General features: G+C 39.7%; 1 protein-coding gene across 2 annotated transcripts in view; it reads right to left on the bottom strand.

Moving 5' to 3' along the window:
* dmd (dystrophin) overlaps positions 1–17,776 on the bottom strand; it is a 432,308-nt gene that overhangs the window by 124,454 nt on the left and 290,078 nt on the right. For both annotated transcript variants that reach the window (XM_059327929.1, XM_059327930.1), the window contains exons 34-44: positions 12,248–12,409; positions 10,338–10,442; positions 7,203–7,376; positions 6,954–7,109; positions 5,947–6,117; positions 4,444–4,623; positions 4,185–4,307; positions 3,120–3,290; positions 2,526–2,648; positions 2,305–2,439; positions 1,226–1,378 (exon numbers count right to left, since the gene is read on the bottom strand). In XM_059327929.1, coding sequence (XP_059183912.1) covers positions 1,226–1,378; positions 2,305–2,439; positions 2,526–2,648; positions 3,120–3,290; positions 4,185–4,307; positions 4,444–4,623; positions 5,947–6,117; positions 6,954–7,109; positions 7,203–7,376; positions 10,338–10,442; positions 12,248–12,409 — 1,653 coding nt within the window. The remainder of the gene's footprint in view (positions 1–1,225; positions 1,379–2,304; positions 2,440–2,525; positions 2,649–3,119; positions 3,291–4,184; positions 4,308–4,443; positions 4,624–5,946; positions 6,118–6,953; positions 7,110–7,202; positions 7,377–10,337; positions 10,443–12,247; positions 12,410–17,776) is intronic.

The following is a 17,776-nucleotide window of genomic DNA, read 5'->3' as shown; positions in this document are numbered from 1 at the left end:
CATCAAAACTCTTCCACATGGACACGTTCAGCTCAAAGGTTCTGCATCAGTATGCACATTTAAAAATAGTCCTTAACCCTCTGAACCCCAAGAACAACCTCATGTTTTTTTTTTTTTTTGCTTCTTTCACATTTTACTCACTGTGGCCTTCTATTCACTGCAATATAAAAAGGTCTTTTTTTGCAGGATGACATAGCTACAAGGCCATAAATTATCATAAAAGAAAAAGAAGAGTTTCTTTGATTAATGTTTTTTTTTTAAAAATGGGAATAAAATGGAGGAAAGGTTTTGCTAAACATACTATAAAAACTGATCTATTTACGTTCTTATAACCTCTACTTACAGCCTGTCCTGACCTCTCCTCTCTGATCTGTGTAAACAGCCTGCAATTCTGTCTGATTTTCAGTAAATATTTGTCACTATTTTTGTGAAGTTTTAATAAGGTAAATTTGAAGAAACATCACAATTTAAAGCTTCTTGTTGGTTACATTTTCTAACAGAAGGATTTGTCATAAATGATGCGTTCAAGGACAATGAGAAAATTAAATACTTTGACAGCAATGCCTATTTTTACAGTTTCTTTCTATGATAAACATACTTTTTCAGGGGTTCAGGTTAATCTACTTATACTTCCACCACAGTGTGTTATAAACCATGTACTAATTGCTATTTAGACAGATAATAAATGCTATTTCCATTTTTGCTTTCATCTTGACCAATAATTTACTTTTTTCCCCCCACAGCACTGTGGAGTGGTGGAACTCAGTGGTACATACAGTAAAACAAAGTGCACAGGCATCAGCTTCTATAAATTTTAATAAATAATAATTATACTGGGGGCAATAATTGATCTGCATTATTTTTAATAGATATGAGGAAGATGTCGTGGAAAGATCCTCTTCCCAAGTGAATAATTGCACAAGCCTTGACACCAAGCCTTTGTTTAAAAGCGGGGGAGAGGGAGAGGTAAGAAACCTCTTCCACTGTTTACATGTCCCAGGAAAATGAAGAAAAGATTAAACACAGGAGGGTGAGACAGACAGAGTGAGATGAAGAGCTGGATGATGACGAAGACAGAGATAAAAAGCAGGTTGAACTCATGACAGAAAGGCAAAGACATTATAGATATTATTGTCTATGCATATAATTATATATGCCTAAGTATATATATATATATATATATTTATATGTGTGTGTGTGTGCATTAATGTGTGTGTGTTATCACCTTGACCCTCTCTCCTTCGGGGGGGTCAGGCAGCTGGTCCACGCTGCGTTGGATGTCGTCCAGCCAAGCCAGCAGGTCATGTGACTTCCTTCTGTACTGGTACCACTGGGGAGCGATGGCCAAGGCCTTCCTGTTCCTGACCACACGAAGGTCCTACACACACACACACACACACACACACACATTACATTTCATCACAATGAGTGGTGATATGACACAAAATCAGCAAATTCTTAATCTAAACCAGGCGGCAACCTCCTGGTCTGAGCAGGGAGGCAAACCAGGAAGTGCCTTAAGCTGCATTCTACCCAAAATTCCAGCAGGGGGTGCTGACGGCGGCTGCAAAAACATTTCTGTCCATTCATTTCAATGCAAAATGAGAAAACTTCTCACTCGATTTATTAACTCAGAATTGATTTTTTTTGGTCAACACTATGGTCTCAATCGCTACTAAAAAATCTTCTTCAAGACAATTTGATGTTAACAGTTCAAATAATGGCCCAATTTAGAAGAAAATAGAAGATAAAGAATCGTATGATTTGGGGCGGGGCTACCTTTGATTGACGGTAATTTAAGGAGGATGTTTACCGGTTTGGTCTCATAACTTTGACCCTTTCACTGTATTTTCACTAAAAATGAAATCTCTTGTTCAGCGTTTGGTTGGACTAACAGACACTCCAAGGAGTTGCTGTTCAGTTTTCTGAGGTAACTAACATATATTTTGTTTTGTTTTTTGCTAGCCAAAATGAACATCCCAGTTAATGCTAACGCTAATGCTAACATGAATTAGCAGTGGTTAAGCTGCAGTTGCTGTGAGCTTGCTTCCACGCTCCTTAACATCACGTCCGCCTTCATGTTTTACATCATTACTCTGGGCACTAGACGCCAAATGATACATTAATAAGCAGCCAGTTCAATGAGCTGATAACAACCTGCTGTACCGACTAGAAAGTAGGCTCCTACTGGCCCATACTGATGGGATGATAAGTGGTGATTCAATACTTCCATTCAGTGGTCTGTTGATGATCAAATCGGTTGTTATTTGTCTTGTATGTTTCGTTCAGATCCTGTGTTGTTACCTTGACGGCGTTGTACTTGCTGTTGAGCTGGTTGTGCTTCAGTCTGATCTGCTCTCTCTTGTCCTGATCCGGGACTCTCTTCTGGAGATTCTCTCCTTTCAACAGTAACTCCTTCACTGCACCTTCCTCACAATCCTACACAACACACACATTGTTTAGACGTGCGCATGTAAAATAACAGAAAAAAAATATTTTTCCCTGTGTGTCTTTGAGTGTGAGACCTTGTCCTCCTGGAAGTCCTCCTCCTTGAGGTTTTCCCCCTGTTTGACTTCCTCCTCCAGGAGCTCCAGCCAGATCTGTGCTTCACTGTGGTACTGCTCCAGCTCTATGGCTGAGGCTGCCGTCTGACACACACACACACACACACACACACACACACACACACACACACACACACACACACACACACACACACACACACACAAAGCAAAGACACACAGGCGAACAGACACAGGAGAAGAAGAAGGAGCATTAATGGCCAAGAAGAAGTAAATTTATTCGGAGAGGTTGAAGCAGATTTAGTGGGAGTTTGAAGTAAATTTAGTGTGAGAGTTTGAAGTCTGTTAAATGAGGGTTTAAAGTACATTTAGCAAGAGAGTCAATTTAATGAGACTTTGCACTTAATTTAGGGAGAGTTTGGATTCTATTTATTGAGAGCTTGAAGTAAATTTATGGAAGAAGTTATAACACTAAATTATAGTATTTAACTCCAAAGTGTTTACAGGAAAAGATGACAAACAAAAACGTACATGTTAATTAAATCTTATAAGACTGTTACTGTGTAAGAATCATTTTATAATAGTTGATTTTTGTACCTGTCCGGAGGCGATGCGCTGGGCAATGGTGTCAAATCTGTGGTTGAGCTGCTCCACTTTGGGGCCCACCTGGGCCTGGCAGTTCTCCCCCCTGGTGGACATGAGCTCCTGGGCCAGAGCCCTCACCTCCTCCATCTTACCCTTCGTCATCTCCAACTCCGCACGCAACACCTGCAAGACGTAAAGACACGCAGTTAGCGAGAAAAACTGTCTTTCCTAAGGCTGCAGCCAACCAACAAGACTTGTTTCGACTGTTTAGGGCAAGACAAAAAAGATAAACTTGGCACCAGTGATTTTTGGTGTTTGTGATGTGTTAATATGTTTGTAGATCTACAGAGAATTTCAAAAACAGATCTTGCACTGCAAAAAAGCCGACTTGTATTTTTTGGCCTAAAACAGTGATTTAAGTTGGTAAAACGTGGAAATATAAATTACTGACATTTAGGGCAATAATGTAAGTTAGCACAACAAAGGAAGCCAGTTGTCTGCTCGAAAAACAAGTTGGTGAGTTGTTGTTACTTATATCTTTAAGTTGGGGTTCACAACAAGGGACAATAGTTCTGATAACTCTTATTTCTTTGTTGTGAAATTTGGTCATTAGTGAAAGCTAACTGATGCTAGTGGCTGACTGATGCTAGCGGCTAACTGATGCTAGCGGCGCTGCTTGAGTAGCCATTAGCGTATCAATGCTAACTCAAAATTGTGGTCACAACATTAGCTGACATTCATAGCGGCATTACAATCGTGGCAGAGAAATTCAGAGTTGAGCAAACTCAAAAACAAAACTTAAAATATTTAGTTTAATTGTCCAACTTAAAATTTTATCGAAGTCTGTTGCCTTTAAATTTTGAGGTCACCCAACTTTTCTTTTTTTGCAGTGTGCTTTTTAAATGTGTTCGCCTAAAATGCCAAAAGTTATGTGTCATTGATTTTCACTCTCTCCTGCAGCTAATAATAACAGGATAACTGCCTGCCTCAAATCAGAAAATCTATGCAAAAAAACATTAAGAAATATATAACCCATAGATTAGACACAATACACATATATAAGACAGACATTACAACCTTCAGCACAGCGTCGTTGGGTCCCTGGCTGTCCATCTCGTTCATCTTTTTCTCTGCTCCGTCAATCCATCCGTTCACTTCCTTTATCTCTCCATCCAACTTTTGCATCTGCCGCTGGTAGTCCTGCAGAGACAGGAGAGAGAGAGAGAGAGGCTTTTCAAACAGTGACACTTCTAATGGGTTATTTATAGAGTCTGGTGTAATTTTAGATGCAGAAAAAATTCAAAAATAAAAGCTCTATTTTCTCTCTTCCTCTCACCAACAGCAGGTTGAGCCATTCTTCTGCCCTGGATGTGACTGCGATCCAGTTGCAGCGCAGCAGGCTGACTTTGTCGTCCACCAGGCCCCCGTGGCCCCTCAGCACCTCCTTGAGGGCCTCCGCCAGGTCCGCCACGGCCTGCAGCTGTGGTTGACGCCTTTCTGTCTCTGCATGGATCGACTGATGAAGAAAAGTGCGGAGGAGGAGAGTTGAAAGACAATTACGTTAATCTTTTTTTAAGCATGGCTATGTTTCTGTTTGTATGCTTCTATAGGACTTGATAGCTTATAAACTTATACTATATTTTATGATATTATTATATGTCTGAAAGAGATATTGCAGACTGTTGGCGCATACATTCAGCTTACTGTCTGCTGGCTTTCAATTAATTGCAATATAAATAATATCATTTTTAAGTAATCAGGATTTTGAGCCCTGCTCCTTTGCTTCCACCTTTATGCAGACGACATGCAACTTTCTGTTCTAATGACTTGAAATGATATAGACAGTTATTATATTATATTCCCATGTCATGCATTGTCTCAGTCAGTGCGTTTACATGCACAGTTTAATCGAGCTATGCTTAAAAAAGTTGAAAGACAATTACGTTAATCTTTTTTTAAGCATGGCTATGTTTCTGTTTGTATGCTTCTATAGGACTTGATAGCTAAGTTCAAACTTATACTATATTTTATTATATTATTATATGTCTGAAAGAGATATTGCAGACTGTTGGCGCATACATTCAGCTTACTGTCTGCTGGCTTTCAATTAATTGCCATATAAATAATATCATCTATGAGTAATCAGGATTTTGAGCCGTGCTCCTTTGCTTACACCTTTATGCAGACGACATGCAACTTTCTGTTCTAATGACTTGAAATGATATAGACAGTTATTATATTATATTCCCATGTCATGCATCGTCTCAGTCAGTGCGTTTACATGCACAGTTTAATCGAGCTAAGTTTAAAAATCGATTTTGCCATCTAACAGGACTTCTGTTCTTGTACCACCTGGAATTGCCTTCTGTTGCACTATTGTTTTGTTGTTTTATCTTTAGATATATATATATAATGAGTCTGTGATCTGTTGTATGTATGTGTGTTGGAATGTATTGTTTTTTATGTATTTTATACACCTAGACTGCAAACAAATTGCCCAAGTTGGGACAAATAAACTATACTTGACTTGACTTGACTTGACAGTTTAAATGCAACTGAGAAAATCGAATAACTGACGGGAACGTGGTGGTGGAGCATGGGAACATGTGCACATACGTTGTCTTGTCATACATGCCGGCTAAATCCTAATCCCAGTCGTATTATTTGGGTGTCTTACTCGGAGTTGGAGAACTCCAACACGTTTATATGCACTTCAGTTGTCCAGTTATAGTCAGATTAAGGCAATTATTCATTTTTTTCAAGTGTCATGTAAACGTACTGACTGAAATCAAAGGCTGTGCTGCTTGTGATGTTTGGTATCTTTCTGTGTGTGTCGTACCTGTGCCCAGGCCACCTCAGCCTCCAGGTCGCTGGGCATCCCGTCCACCGCGGAGCGCCTGGTCAGCTCAGCGTCGGTGGTGGCGAGCCACTCCGTCAGCCCGTTCAGCTCCTTACGCAGTTTCCTGGACAACTTCAAACTTTTCTCCAACTCCAGTTTACTCTCAGTTACCTATACGCACATCAAAAAGGACCAAACCATGTTTAAAGAGGCTAGAGCTGACTGGTGTGATCTTTAGTGGTGCCACGATTTTCACACTCAATTTCAATTATCACAATCAGAAGCAGGTTCAGTAAAAGTGATGATACATTCAAGAATATACACTACCGGTCAAAAGTTTTAGAACACCCCAATTTTTCCAGTTTTTTATTGAAATTCAAGCAGGGTACAAAGGGTCCAAAGGTAAGTGGTGAACTGCCAGAGGTAAATAAAAAAAGGTAAGCTTAACCAAAACTTAAAAATAATGTACATTTCAGAATTATACAAGTAGGCCTTTTTCAGGGAACAAGAAATGGGTTAACAACTTAACTCTATGGAGTCTTGGGCTATTTTGTCCATTTTTTAATTCTTTTCATGTCTTTGTAAGTCATTTTGTGTCTTTTTTTGGTCATTTTGTGTTTTTTTTTAGTCATTTTGTGTCTTTTGGTGTCTTTTTTTGGTCATTTTGTGTCTTTTTTTAGTCCTTTAGTCCAACATAAAATGTGATTTTGAATCTTTTTTTTTACTTCCAAAACACTATCATGCTCAATAAAGAATTTTAAATGTTGCAAATGTGCATTAATTTCAGAGTACACTGAGACATTAAACTGCATCATTTTCAATTAAATTCTGGAAAAGTTGGTGTGTTCTAAAACTTTTGACCAGTAGTGTATATGTTATACTTAATACCATGTAGTCTATATAAAGCGAGGAAATCAAAAATGTAGTCAAATTGTGACATTTAAATCTCAATTCTACAAGGATTATGGATTTGGAGGAGCACATATTGATAATGTGTGTGTTCTGACCTGCGAGCCCAGCTGGTTGTAGAGCAGTTTGAGGGCGGTCACCCTGTCGTCCAGCTCTTTGGGCTGCTCCGTCTGCTGCCTCTGAACGATCTGTCTGCCTGTTTTTATCACCGTCTCCACTTCCCCTTTCACTTCACTCAGCACCTTGTACAACTTCTGCTTGACACAAACAGACAGCAGGGGTTAAACGTCGGCTCAAATCGTCCATTCATCCATCTATCTATCCGTCCGTCTGTCCGTCTGACCCACCATGCACTGGTCCAGCTGGGACTGCACCACGTCCTGCTCCACGCTGCGGATGTCCAGCACCCCCACCTCTCTCTTCACCCTGGCCAGCAAGCGCTCACACTCGGCCAGCCGAGCGTCGAAGTTCGCCGGCTTCTGGAAGAGCCGGAACTTCGTCCACACGTCTGTTAGCATTTTCTGTGAAAAGAAAAAAGAGACACAAATGGGCTGACCTGACCTACAAGATGAGTTTCATTGTTGTGTGCAGACTGCAGAGGCGGAGGCTTCCATGTTTCCAGTGGATTATGAATCCCCCCTGCTCACACCTCTCCAGCTGCCACAACTAGGATAACTTCATTAATCATTTAAATCTCCTGACAAGACACCGGGATTTGTTGCTAATGGTTCAACTAATCTTGTGCGCTTCACTACATGCTGACTAGCAACTTTTGTCTTTGTTTGTTTAATGATAATCTCTCAGGCTTAAAGACGTTGCTTCCACACTCGATAGTTTAAAAAGGATACAAACTGATGCAGCGGAACCACAGATATTGCCTTTATTCAACACATTCTTCTCCCCTGTCAAAAACCTGCCATCTACATTACCCATAATGCAACTCAACAGCCAACAGTTTGATTAAAGTGACATCACATGTGCAAACCCTTAAAAGAGACCTTTATTCAAGTGTCCTATTAGTTCATTCTCCTTAACTGCTTAAGAACAATCACTGTACTTATATGTCGTTCAATTAACAATCACGCTCTCATACACTCCTACGGGGAATTTAGAGTCACCAATTAAACCAATTTAAGTGCGTGTTTTTGATTGTGGGAGGAAGCCAGAGAACCCTGAGAGAACCCACGCTCAAACACTCAAACTTTACTACTGTAGGTAGTAAGTATACTTTTAGGCCAATTTAGTATATATGAAAGTATGAAAGTAGTATTAAGTCCTACAAAGTCTAACTGCAGTAACGATGCAAAAGGTAAAACAAAGAAAATCTGCTTTAAAGTTTTTTAAAGTTTGTTAACTGGCCAGCCAAATGGGTTACAGGTAGGTAAGTGATATGACACTTATTTCTACATGTATTGATGATGTCATTTTTATGCTCAAAAATCATGACGATTTCTTTGACCTTTGACCTCAAAAATGTAGTTACTGCATTTTGGCTTTTGCTGTAACAGGTTCTGATAGTGATGCAAAAACAGAGTGCTTTTATGATTTCAGTGAATCAACATTTTCAAATTGATTTTGTTAAGTAAGAAAGAAAGAAAGAAAGAAAGAAAGTAAGTAAGTAAGTAAGTAAGTAAGTAAGTAAGTAAGTAAGTAAGAAAGAAAGTAAGAAAGAAAGAAAGAAAGAAAGAAAGAAAGCAAGAAAGCAAGCAAGCAAGCAAGACAGAAAGAAAGAAAGAAAGAAAGAAAGAAAGTAAGTAAGTAAGTAAGTAAGTAAGTAAGTAAGTAAGTAAGTAAGTAAGTAAGTAAGTAAGTAAGCAAGCAAGCAAGCAAGCAAGCAAGCAAGCAAGCAAGCAAGCAAGCAAGCAAGCAAGCAAGCAAGCAAGCAAGAAAGAAAGAAAGAAAGAAAGAAAGAAAGAAAGAAAGAAAGAAAGTAAGTAAGTAAGTAAGTAAGTAAGTAAGTAAGTAAGTAAGTAAGTAAGTAAGTAAGTAAGTAAGTAAGAAAGAAAGAAAGAAAGAAAGAAAGAAAGAAAGAAAGAAAGAAAGAAAGAAAGTAAGTAAGTAAGTAAGTAAGTAAGTAAGGAAGGAAGGAAGGAAGGAAGGAAGGAAGGAAGGAAGGAAGGAAGGAAGGAAGGAAGGAAGGAAGGAAGGAAGGAAGTAAGTAAGTAAGTAAGTAAGTAAGTAAGTAAGTAAGTAAGTAAGTAAGAAAGAAAGAAAGAAAGAAAGAAAGAAAGTGTATTTAAAAGTGTTTAACAACTATTCAAAGATTTGTTTATTTTAGACTTAATATTATAAAGTATATTTTAGTCTTAATATATTTTTTCTCACTTTCTTACTTAATAACTGTCGAGATAATAATTCCCCTATCAAATAAATTAATAATAAGTATAATATAATAATAATTTCTATTATTCTTGTCTTTACTTTTCAACACAATGAAGTAATACAAGGCTACACTGTATCAGACCGTGGTCAGTGCAATTACTGCACTCTGCTTTGGTTTTGAGTTGGATTTTGTAGTTACTGCAATTTTTGTATCATTATTTCTCTGAAATAAAGCAAAACTTTCAATCTAGTCAAGTAGTAGTTACTGCAGTTAGGCTTTGCAGGGCAGTATACTTGCAAGTATACTACTAGTACACTGATTTTAGTATACTTACTACAAAAGGTACACCTAGGAAATATATTTTAACTTAACTGAAGTATACTTCATTAAATAAAGGTATTTTTTGTATCATACAGCTCCCTCTGGAGACACAAAAGGCTTTATACAACTTCTTCACAGTTCACCTTTCATATTTCTACCTGAAGAGGGCAGCCAATGGCAGACTGATCCCAACAGTCTACATCTGGTGATATACTGCCTGTACATTTATACAATGTGTGTCCATCTTTTTGTGCATGTACACTACTGGTCAAAAGTTTTAGAACACCCCAATGTTTCCGGTTTTTTATTGAAATTCAAGCAGTTCAAGTCAATGAACAGCTTGAAAGGGTCCAAAGGTAAGTGGTGAACTGCCAGAGGTAAATAAAAAAAGGTAAGCTTAACCAAAACTGGAAAATAATGTACATTTCAGAATTATACAAGTAGGCCTTTTTCAGGGAACAAGAAATGGGTTAACAACTTAACTCTATGGAGTCTTGGGCTATTTTGTCCATTTTTTTATTCTTTTCATGTCTTTGTAAGTCATTTTGTGTCTTTTTTTAGTCATTTTGTGTCTTTTGGTGTCTTTTTTTAGTCATTTTGTGTCTTTTTTTGGTCATTTTCTGTCTTTTTTTAGTCCTTTAGTCCAACATAAAATGTGATTTTGAATCTTTTTTTACTTTCAAAACACTATCATGCTCAATAAAGAATTTTAAATGTTGCAAATGTGCATTAATTTCAGAATACACTGAGACATTAAACTGCATCATTTCCAATTAAATTCTGGAAAAGTTGATGTGTTCTAAAACTTTTGACCAGTAGTGTAGGTGTGGGGTTGTACCTGGGTAAGGTCTATCTGTCCCATGATTCTCGGCTCTTTATCCTGGTTCTTTAACCTCATGTCCTCCAGGGTCGCATCATGGCCGCTCAGCTCCGTCTGGATTTTCTGTTAAACACACACACACACACACACACACACACACACACACACACACGTCTTTAAATAAAACACAAAATTAAGTATAAAAATTATAAAACAATTATCTCAAGAAATGAAAGCTTGACAAAAGTCTTCTTAACTGAATAGAACATGTGATAAAGTAGTTTTGACATTTAGTAAATTAAATAAGTCTGGAAAGGGGAAGACAATAAAGTCTCAAGTGGTTGATGGTGTAGCTCCACCTGCTGACCACAAGGGGGCAGGAGGCATCAAGGAGAAAAAAAGAGGATGCTTAAACACTTTAATTACCTGTCACCCTCTCTTTCACACACACACGCGCACACACACACACACACACACACACACCTCTGACCCCTCTCTCTTTTTAAATACCAAGTGCCCTGTAATCACACATGCTTATCCACACCACTTTAATCCAATCATTCTCTTATCCTCCTGTGTGTGTGTGTGTGTGTGTGTGTGTGTGTGTGTGTGTGTGTGTGTGTGTGAGGTAATCTCTGTCACCTCCCTACACACACACTCACCCACGTTTCCATCACTCTGTTTATCATTGCCGGCAGTCTTTTATGAGTCTACAAAAAAACTCAAAATGTCATTAGGGGAATACCTGGAATGAGGCGGGTCTCACTCGCTGAAACGCCCCTAATTTGAATATGAGCCGTCCCGAGCGGTCGTTTGACCGGATTTTTTTGGTCCTGTTAAAGAGCAGGGCCGTTTTTCTCCCCTGAAAAAAGCCTGGTTGCTGTTTGGATAGAACGCTAAGCGGGATGTGACGTTGCACTTGATGCCACAACAACACGCGCCATTTTTACAAGCCGGCGAAGCAGCGAGTAGTCAATAGCGACAATAAACATAAGCCCCTTTCATAGTGTGGTCCCGAAAATCCCCGCTATAATGCAGGAAAGGTCTGTGCCAGCTCTTCACCTTAGAGCGTTCATAGTGATCCCGCAAAGGCCTGATTTTCTGCCCTTTCATAGTGCAGTCCGGCATCGCAGAACGAAGTGCACAGTAGCACAGTGCTAACAGGCTAACAGTTAGCTCTGTAGCAGTACAGTGTGTATGTGCTGCTGCTGCTGCAGGAGGTGTTCACTGAGCGATCTCTGTTTGTTTACAACAAGCACCGGACACTCTGAGCACAGTTAACGATGCCGGTTAATTCACGATCAGCAGTGGATGCTGTGCACAATTAGCCATGCTGGTTTGTTTATGATCAGCGGCGGACGTTGTGGACAGTTAGCCATGCTGGTTTGTTTATGATCAGCAGCGGACGTTGTGCACAGTTAGCCATGCAGGTTTGTTTATGATCAGCGGCGGACGTTGTGCACAGTTAGCCATGCAGGTTTGTTTATGATCAGCGGCGGACGTTGTGCACAGTTAGCCATGCAGGTTTGTTTATGATCAGCGGCGGACGTTGTGCACAGTTAGCCATGCAGGTTTGTTTATGATCAGCGGCGGACGTTGTGCACAGTTAGCCATGCTGGTTTGTTTATGATCAGCGGCGGACGTTGTGCACGATTAGCCATGCTGGTTTGTTTATGATCAGTGGCGGACGTTGTGCACAGTTAGCGACGGCGGCCACAGTTGCTTCTCCCGTGTTTAATCCGTTGCGTATGTGATGTCAGGTCGAAGCTGTTGCTAAGCGATGATGCGACGATCGAAAACGATAAGTCACCTCCAGATTCTCGTAAATCTCTCTGGGGCCTGGTGATCAAAGCATTGTTCGGATGGAAAAAGAAACTTCAATTCTTACATGTCCTTCAAACACACACACAGATGCACACTGAGGCTACCTGAGACTCCTGCGGTATCTGCTGGGCGTCGATATGGTCAGCCAGGTACGCAGTGAGATGGCGGTCGGTGTTGGCCAGTGAATCCTGCATCTGCTTCAGCGTCTTGTCGTTCTCCTGGGCCCATTGGACACTCTTCTCCAAGTCCTTCTGCCTGAGAGCCGCCTAGTTTAACAGGAAACACATCGTCAATAAACACAGACTATAAATACAGGAAACACACCAGTAGATGTTTCTACTTGAAGAGAGTTGCACACCTCTAATGCAATATTGTTTATTTAAACTTTTAGATGATTTTTTCAACTTTAGACAGTTACAATAGCAGTTATTTTCATTAATGGACAGGTAGATTTCCTGGTAGGAAAATTATTAATCATAATATCCAGAAAAACAAGAAGGACCGGCCCATTCAATGACCTGCTCCACCTGCTAGTAGGTCCAGTAGGTTGTTCTCATCCCATTAAATGGCTGGTCACCGTTTTGTTACATTTCCTGTCAGTTTCGTTTGGTTTAGGCTACAAAACGACTTCTCTAAGTTTACGGCTCAAATGTTCCTGGTCAGGCATTATAAAAGATAGTTTAAAAACACACGTTACGTCACGTTACTTCAAATGACATCATAGGACACAAACCCTGTGTACTGGCTGTAAGTTTTTCGGTTTGTTGCAATTTCATAAACAAGTCAAACTTTTTTGGCGTCATGTATCACTGAGCAAGTTTCATAGGAATGAATGGGGCCTCGCTTCTGATGCATATCCGGTTCTCTTCAGATCTTCTTCTTCTTCTTTTTGCTGCTCAAAATACTTTCTGCACAATTCCAAGCTCCATCTCCTTTTTCGTCTTCTTCCTTCTTCCTCCTAAAGATGCACGGCTCTGACCAACTGCTTGAGTACTGTATGTTCTTTACTTCCCTACTGGCTTTTTGTTTGGATTGTCGGTCCAATTAAAGAGGCAATAAGCAAGCTTGTTAACCGTTTGCTAACATGTCAGTTGGCAGTTTGCTCACACATGTGTACCATCGACTTCAGCTTCCTAGCCATCTACAAACTTCTCTTGTGGAGCGATTCATACTAACAAGCTCCAACAGCCTCCTCCATGTGGACTCTCTAGCCCTCCATCTGTCCGTCCTATCAAGCTGGTTTGTTACTGGTCAGATTTTCAGATCAAAGATCATTAATTTGGTACTTGATACAGAAAATTAGTGCCGCTTTCCTTCTTAATCCACCAATTGCATTGATTCCACCCAGCATTTTAAAAGATACTGACAACTTTAACGAACAAACCCCCACACTCATACCTACAAACGAGCCCATAAACAGAGAATCACAGGCACAAGACAGACACTGACTGTTTACCCTGTTTAAGAACGGACTCCTGGGTTTCTCTCTCATGTCGTCTTGGTGTGATCGGCCACATCAACGCCAACGAGGTAAAAAACAACAACCAATGATCTTCTGATGCAACTCCTGGAGTGCTTCCTTTCTGCCTGTCCCTTAGTCCCTTAGTCTGCAGGATTAACCAGTAGCTGGACCCATTACATCACAACAGAGTGTGTGTGTGGTCACAGGTGAGCATGCTTAGCTCATGCAGCAGGATAATGACTAAGTATAGCTCTGAGCCTTTCTAACCCTTGTGTCTCGCTCTTCCACGCACACAATGTTCCCAATGTTGCAACAGTGGATGCGTCTTAGTTGATAATGTATAAAATGAGAAGTTGAGTGAGATTAAATATTAAGACAAACATTGATAACAACCTTCCCTGTGGCGATGTACTCCATTTCCCAAGCAATTGTCGGCTCATGAATACATATTCTCATTAAACACTCAGTTTCTCCTTATTACTTATTTCTCTCACACATACAGACGCGCAGTCACGAACGCAGTGATTGTGAACAAGAGAGATAGGGGATCGCTGTTTGCTTTACTGCCTTTTGTGGGAAACGCCGTCGGGCAGAGCACGAGCAGCGTTCTCCGCATCACACTGCCTCTTATTGGCTTTCAGCCGTTACAAGAAGCTGAAATTAAAATGGCAAACACCCCCTTTGATCTGTAGAAGTGCAGACAGAGATGTGAGGCAACATTTTTTTTTTTTTTTTGCATGTGCAGGCTGGATTTATCTGCACACGAGTTTTAAAGTGGGACATTGATATAATGAGATTATATACTGTCCCCGGCTCTTGAACGTATAATACTTTTCATTGGATAAGACATTGTAAATAGATAAGAAACATACTTATTTGATGTTTAACTTCTTAGTTCATGTTGTAAAGGCAATCAGAGTGTTGTCAATGCTTTCTGAGGCTCTGGACCCTCTGGTGGATGTTATCTGTTGATTAACATGTTGCTTTTTCTTCTCATTTCAACTTTTTCTTCTTTCAAACCTTGATGGTTCTCTTGAGTTATTTATATATATAAGAGGCGCACACATGGATCCTCAGCTCAAATACGTTACATAATCACCTCATTCAAACCTTATCACACAACTGAATGGGTGCTATCAGCAGTTATAAGCCTATAAGTATGGCCAAGTCGGGGCCTAATCCACCTGCTGGTAGGTTGAGAAGGTTGTTATCAGCCCATTCAATGGCTCGTTGAAAACAAAACAGCGAAATTTAGTAAAACCACTTCCACAGGAAAAAGTAACATCACAATAATGCTAGTAAGCTCAGTCCTAAATACAAATATAGTGATGTCATATATTTAGATGTTTCTTAGTAAAGAGAACAGTAAGGAGACCCAGTTAAAATGTATAAATAAATGTATGGATAAATAAGTCATAAATAATTGATGATTGATGTATGATTAACTAAATGAAAGTTGATAGAGCTGATAAATGAAATTATTCAATTAAACCAATTTTAATTCAATAGGACATGAATGTATATCATGAATTCATTTCTAAATGATCTTCTTAATCTTCTTTATATCTATTTTTATTGTGAAATAGTAACTTTTCATGTTAGAAAAACAGAAACCCTCTTTCAGCTTTGTGAGGAGGCATTTTGTGGCGTCTTCTCTTCTTTTTGTTGTTGTTGTTTTCAATACAAACCATGTTACACAGACTAGAGCAGCTGGCGCTAAAAGCTGCTTCTCTTCCATTTTGTAAGTTTCTACTGAGAGCATAATGGGAAAAAAATTGCATGGTGGGATAAAAATGCTAGAAGAATCTAGTTGTTGTCTCATAAATAGTTACCCTGCAAGATTGACAGTCTGTCTAAAACATCTAAAATCTCAGTCTGAGACTAAAAACTTGTCTTTAGATGTGAGCTGATAGTTTTCCGTGAGTCTTTTCCAAATCTTTTCAAAGTCTTCTGATGTACAGGTATCATTAGTTTAAAGATGTCAGTTTCCTTCTCGTTATAAAATACAGTTTAAAAAGCAAAATAAATGTAAGTAAATGCTGGAAGTTATGGTGTTACGAGGCAGACTGGTTGTCAATATAAAGAGTAAAATATGACTTTTCACTGTATTATATAGCATTGTATTCAGTTCCAGGGCTCAGAGTCATAATTAGTGTTATTACTTAGAATAAAACAACTCCTCCCAGTAATTAACATTATGCTGGTGTAGAGTTAAACGTCTTTGTTTTCAGAAAATAATGACTTTCTGTTATGCCTTCACAGATAGAATCTAATAATTCTTACATCTGCAAGCAACGCCGTGATGTTTTAATTAAACTAATAAAAGAGTAAAAAACTTCAAGAACCGCTTCAAGGTTATGAAATGTCTAGTTTTTTATCTGGAGTCTCTGGTCGGCTGAAAAATGACCGTGCCCGCCACAAAACAATCCGGCGTGTTCTTCAAACGGCACTGATCAAGTTAGAAAAATAGATTTAAAAAAAGAAAAGAAACTCCCTCGGTACAGTACCCTCAGGTTGAAAAAAGGAAAGTATTAAGGCGATATTTTGGTCTCTGTGTGCTTTCGCTGCTCCATCTGTCTTTCCAGAGATACTCACAAACACCCGCGTCCTGTCTCTGAGCTCCTGGTCCCCTTTATAGATGACAAACAAACACGGCTCAGAGCCGCCCGGCCTCACCTCACATGCATACATGCTGACATACACGCCCAAACAAAGGACGCCGCCTTCTGTAGTGCTTTCAAACACACACACACACACACGCACAGACAATACACACAATGGAACTTCTTCCCAAAAAAAATACAAAAAGTCTGAAATAAAAGAGTGTCTCTCACACACACACAGACACACACACTTGTCTCTGATGGGTAGACAAACAAAGGGAGGCTTATCAGGCTGCAAGGAGAACATTAATCTGGTTCTATTGTGAGGGAGGATCAACCCAGCGGGCGATGAGTGTGTGTCTGTGTGTGTGTGTGTGTGTGTGTGTGGGTGCGAGTGTGTCTAATCTGTCACTGAGAATCACCACAAGAGGCTGAGAATGTATTGCTGCCGCTGATGATGGCTGATGATGGCCAGAAGGGAGGGAAGAGAGACGATGGAAGAGGAAGAGAAGGAGTATTAGAAAGAGGAGGAGGAGGAGGAGGAGGAGGAGGAGGAGGAGGAGGAGGACGTAGTGAAGAAGGACAAAGACGTTAACCCTTTGATGCACAACATATAAAAATGGGTCTACACATGCTATACATATTGAAGTATTTGCATGTGTACAACCTTCACTTCCAACTTCTCCTGTCCTGTCCTCTCCTCTCTGATCTGTGTAAGCAGTCCCCAGTTCTGTCTGATTTTCAGTGACTATTTGTCTGTTGTCTAAGCAAAATCAATCATGGCTTCCTAGGAGCACTGAGGAGCAGAATGTTATGTTTTTAACAGCATCTAGTTATTCCAGTTTATTTTTGGTGACATATTAACCCTTTGATGCTCAACATATAAACACCTTCTAATGCACAACATGGGTCAAAAATGACCCGCATTCATTTCCCATGTTATTTCATGCTGGCTGTGTGTTTGAATATCTTTTTTTTTATTACAAGAGATCATTATATCCTTTTTTCCTTTCATACTTGAAGAAAAATAGTTTCTGTATTATTATATTTACACAGATGGGTCAAAAATGAGCAAAATCAAAAACAAAACCTAAAATATTTAGTTTAGTTGTCCAACTTAAAATTTTATCGAAGTTTGTTGCCTTGAAATTTTTAGTTCACCCAACTTTTCTTTTTTTGCAGTGTGGATGAATGGTAAAAATGTATCACCTCAAACTCTGACTTGTGTCTGCTTGCCTATTTTAACACGTCAGAGTGAAGCCTGATTTCCACCGGGCGCGTTACTGCAGCGTCACGTCAGCTTCGCGTTCGCTGTTGCAAATAGGTAACACTCTAATCAATGAGAGCATTTCCACCGGGCGCGCTGCGTCACGTTACAGCAGCGTCTCTACGCGAGCATTAGGTAGGACTTCTATTTCTCCGCGAGGCGCTGCCAAACCGCGTAAATCTCAACAGAGCAGATCACCAGACAGGAAGTCCGACTCAGAATCAGCGTAAAACACTTCAGCCCCTTTCAAAATAAAACACAATACGTAGTTCATGCAGCCTAAAACTACTTCACATCAACA

This window comes from Centropristis striata, chromosome 24, assembly GCF_030273125.1.
Source record: "Centropristis striata isolate RG_2023a ecotype Rhode Island chromosome 24, C.striata_1.0, whole genome shotgun sequence".
NCBI lineage: Eukaryota > Metazoa > Chordata > Actinopteri > Perciformes > Serranidae > Centropristis > Centropristis striata.
The sequence above is the reverse complement of the archived record's forward strand: the minus strand, read 5'-3'. Positions and strand labels throughout refer to the sequence as shown.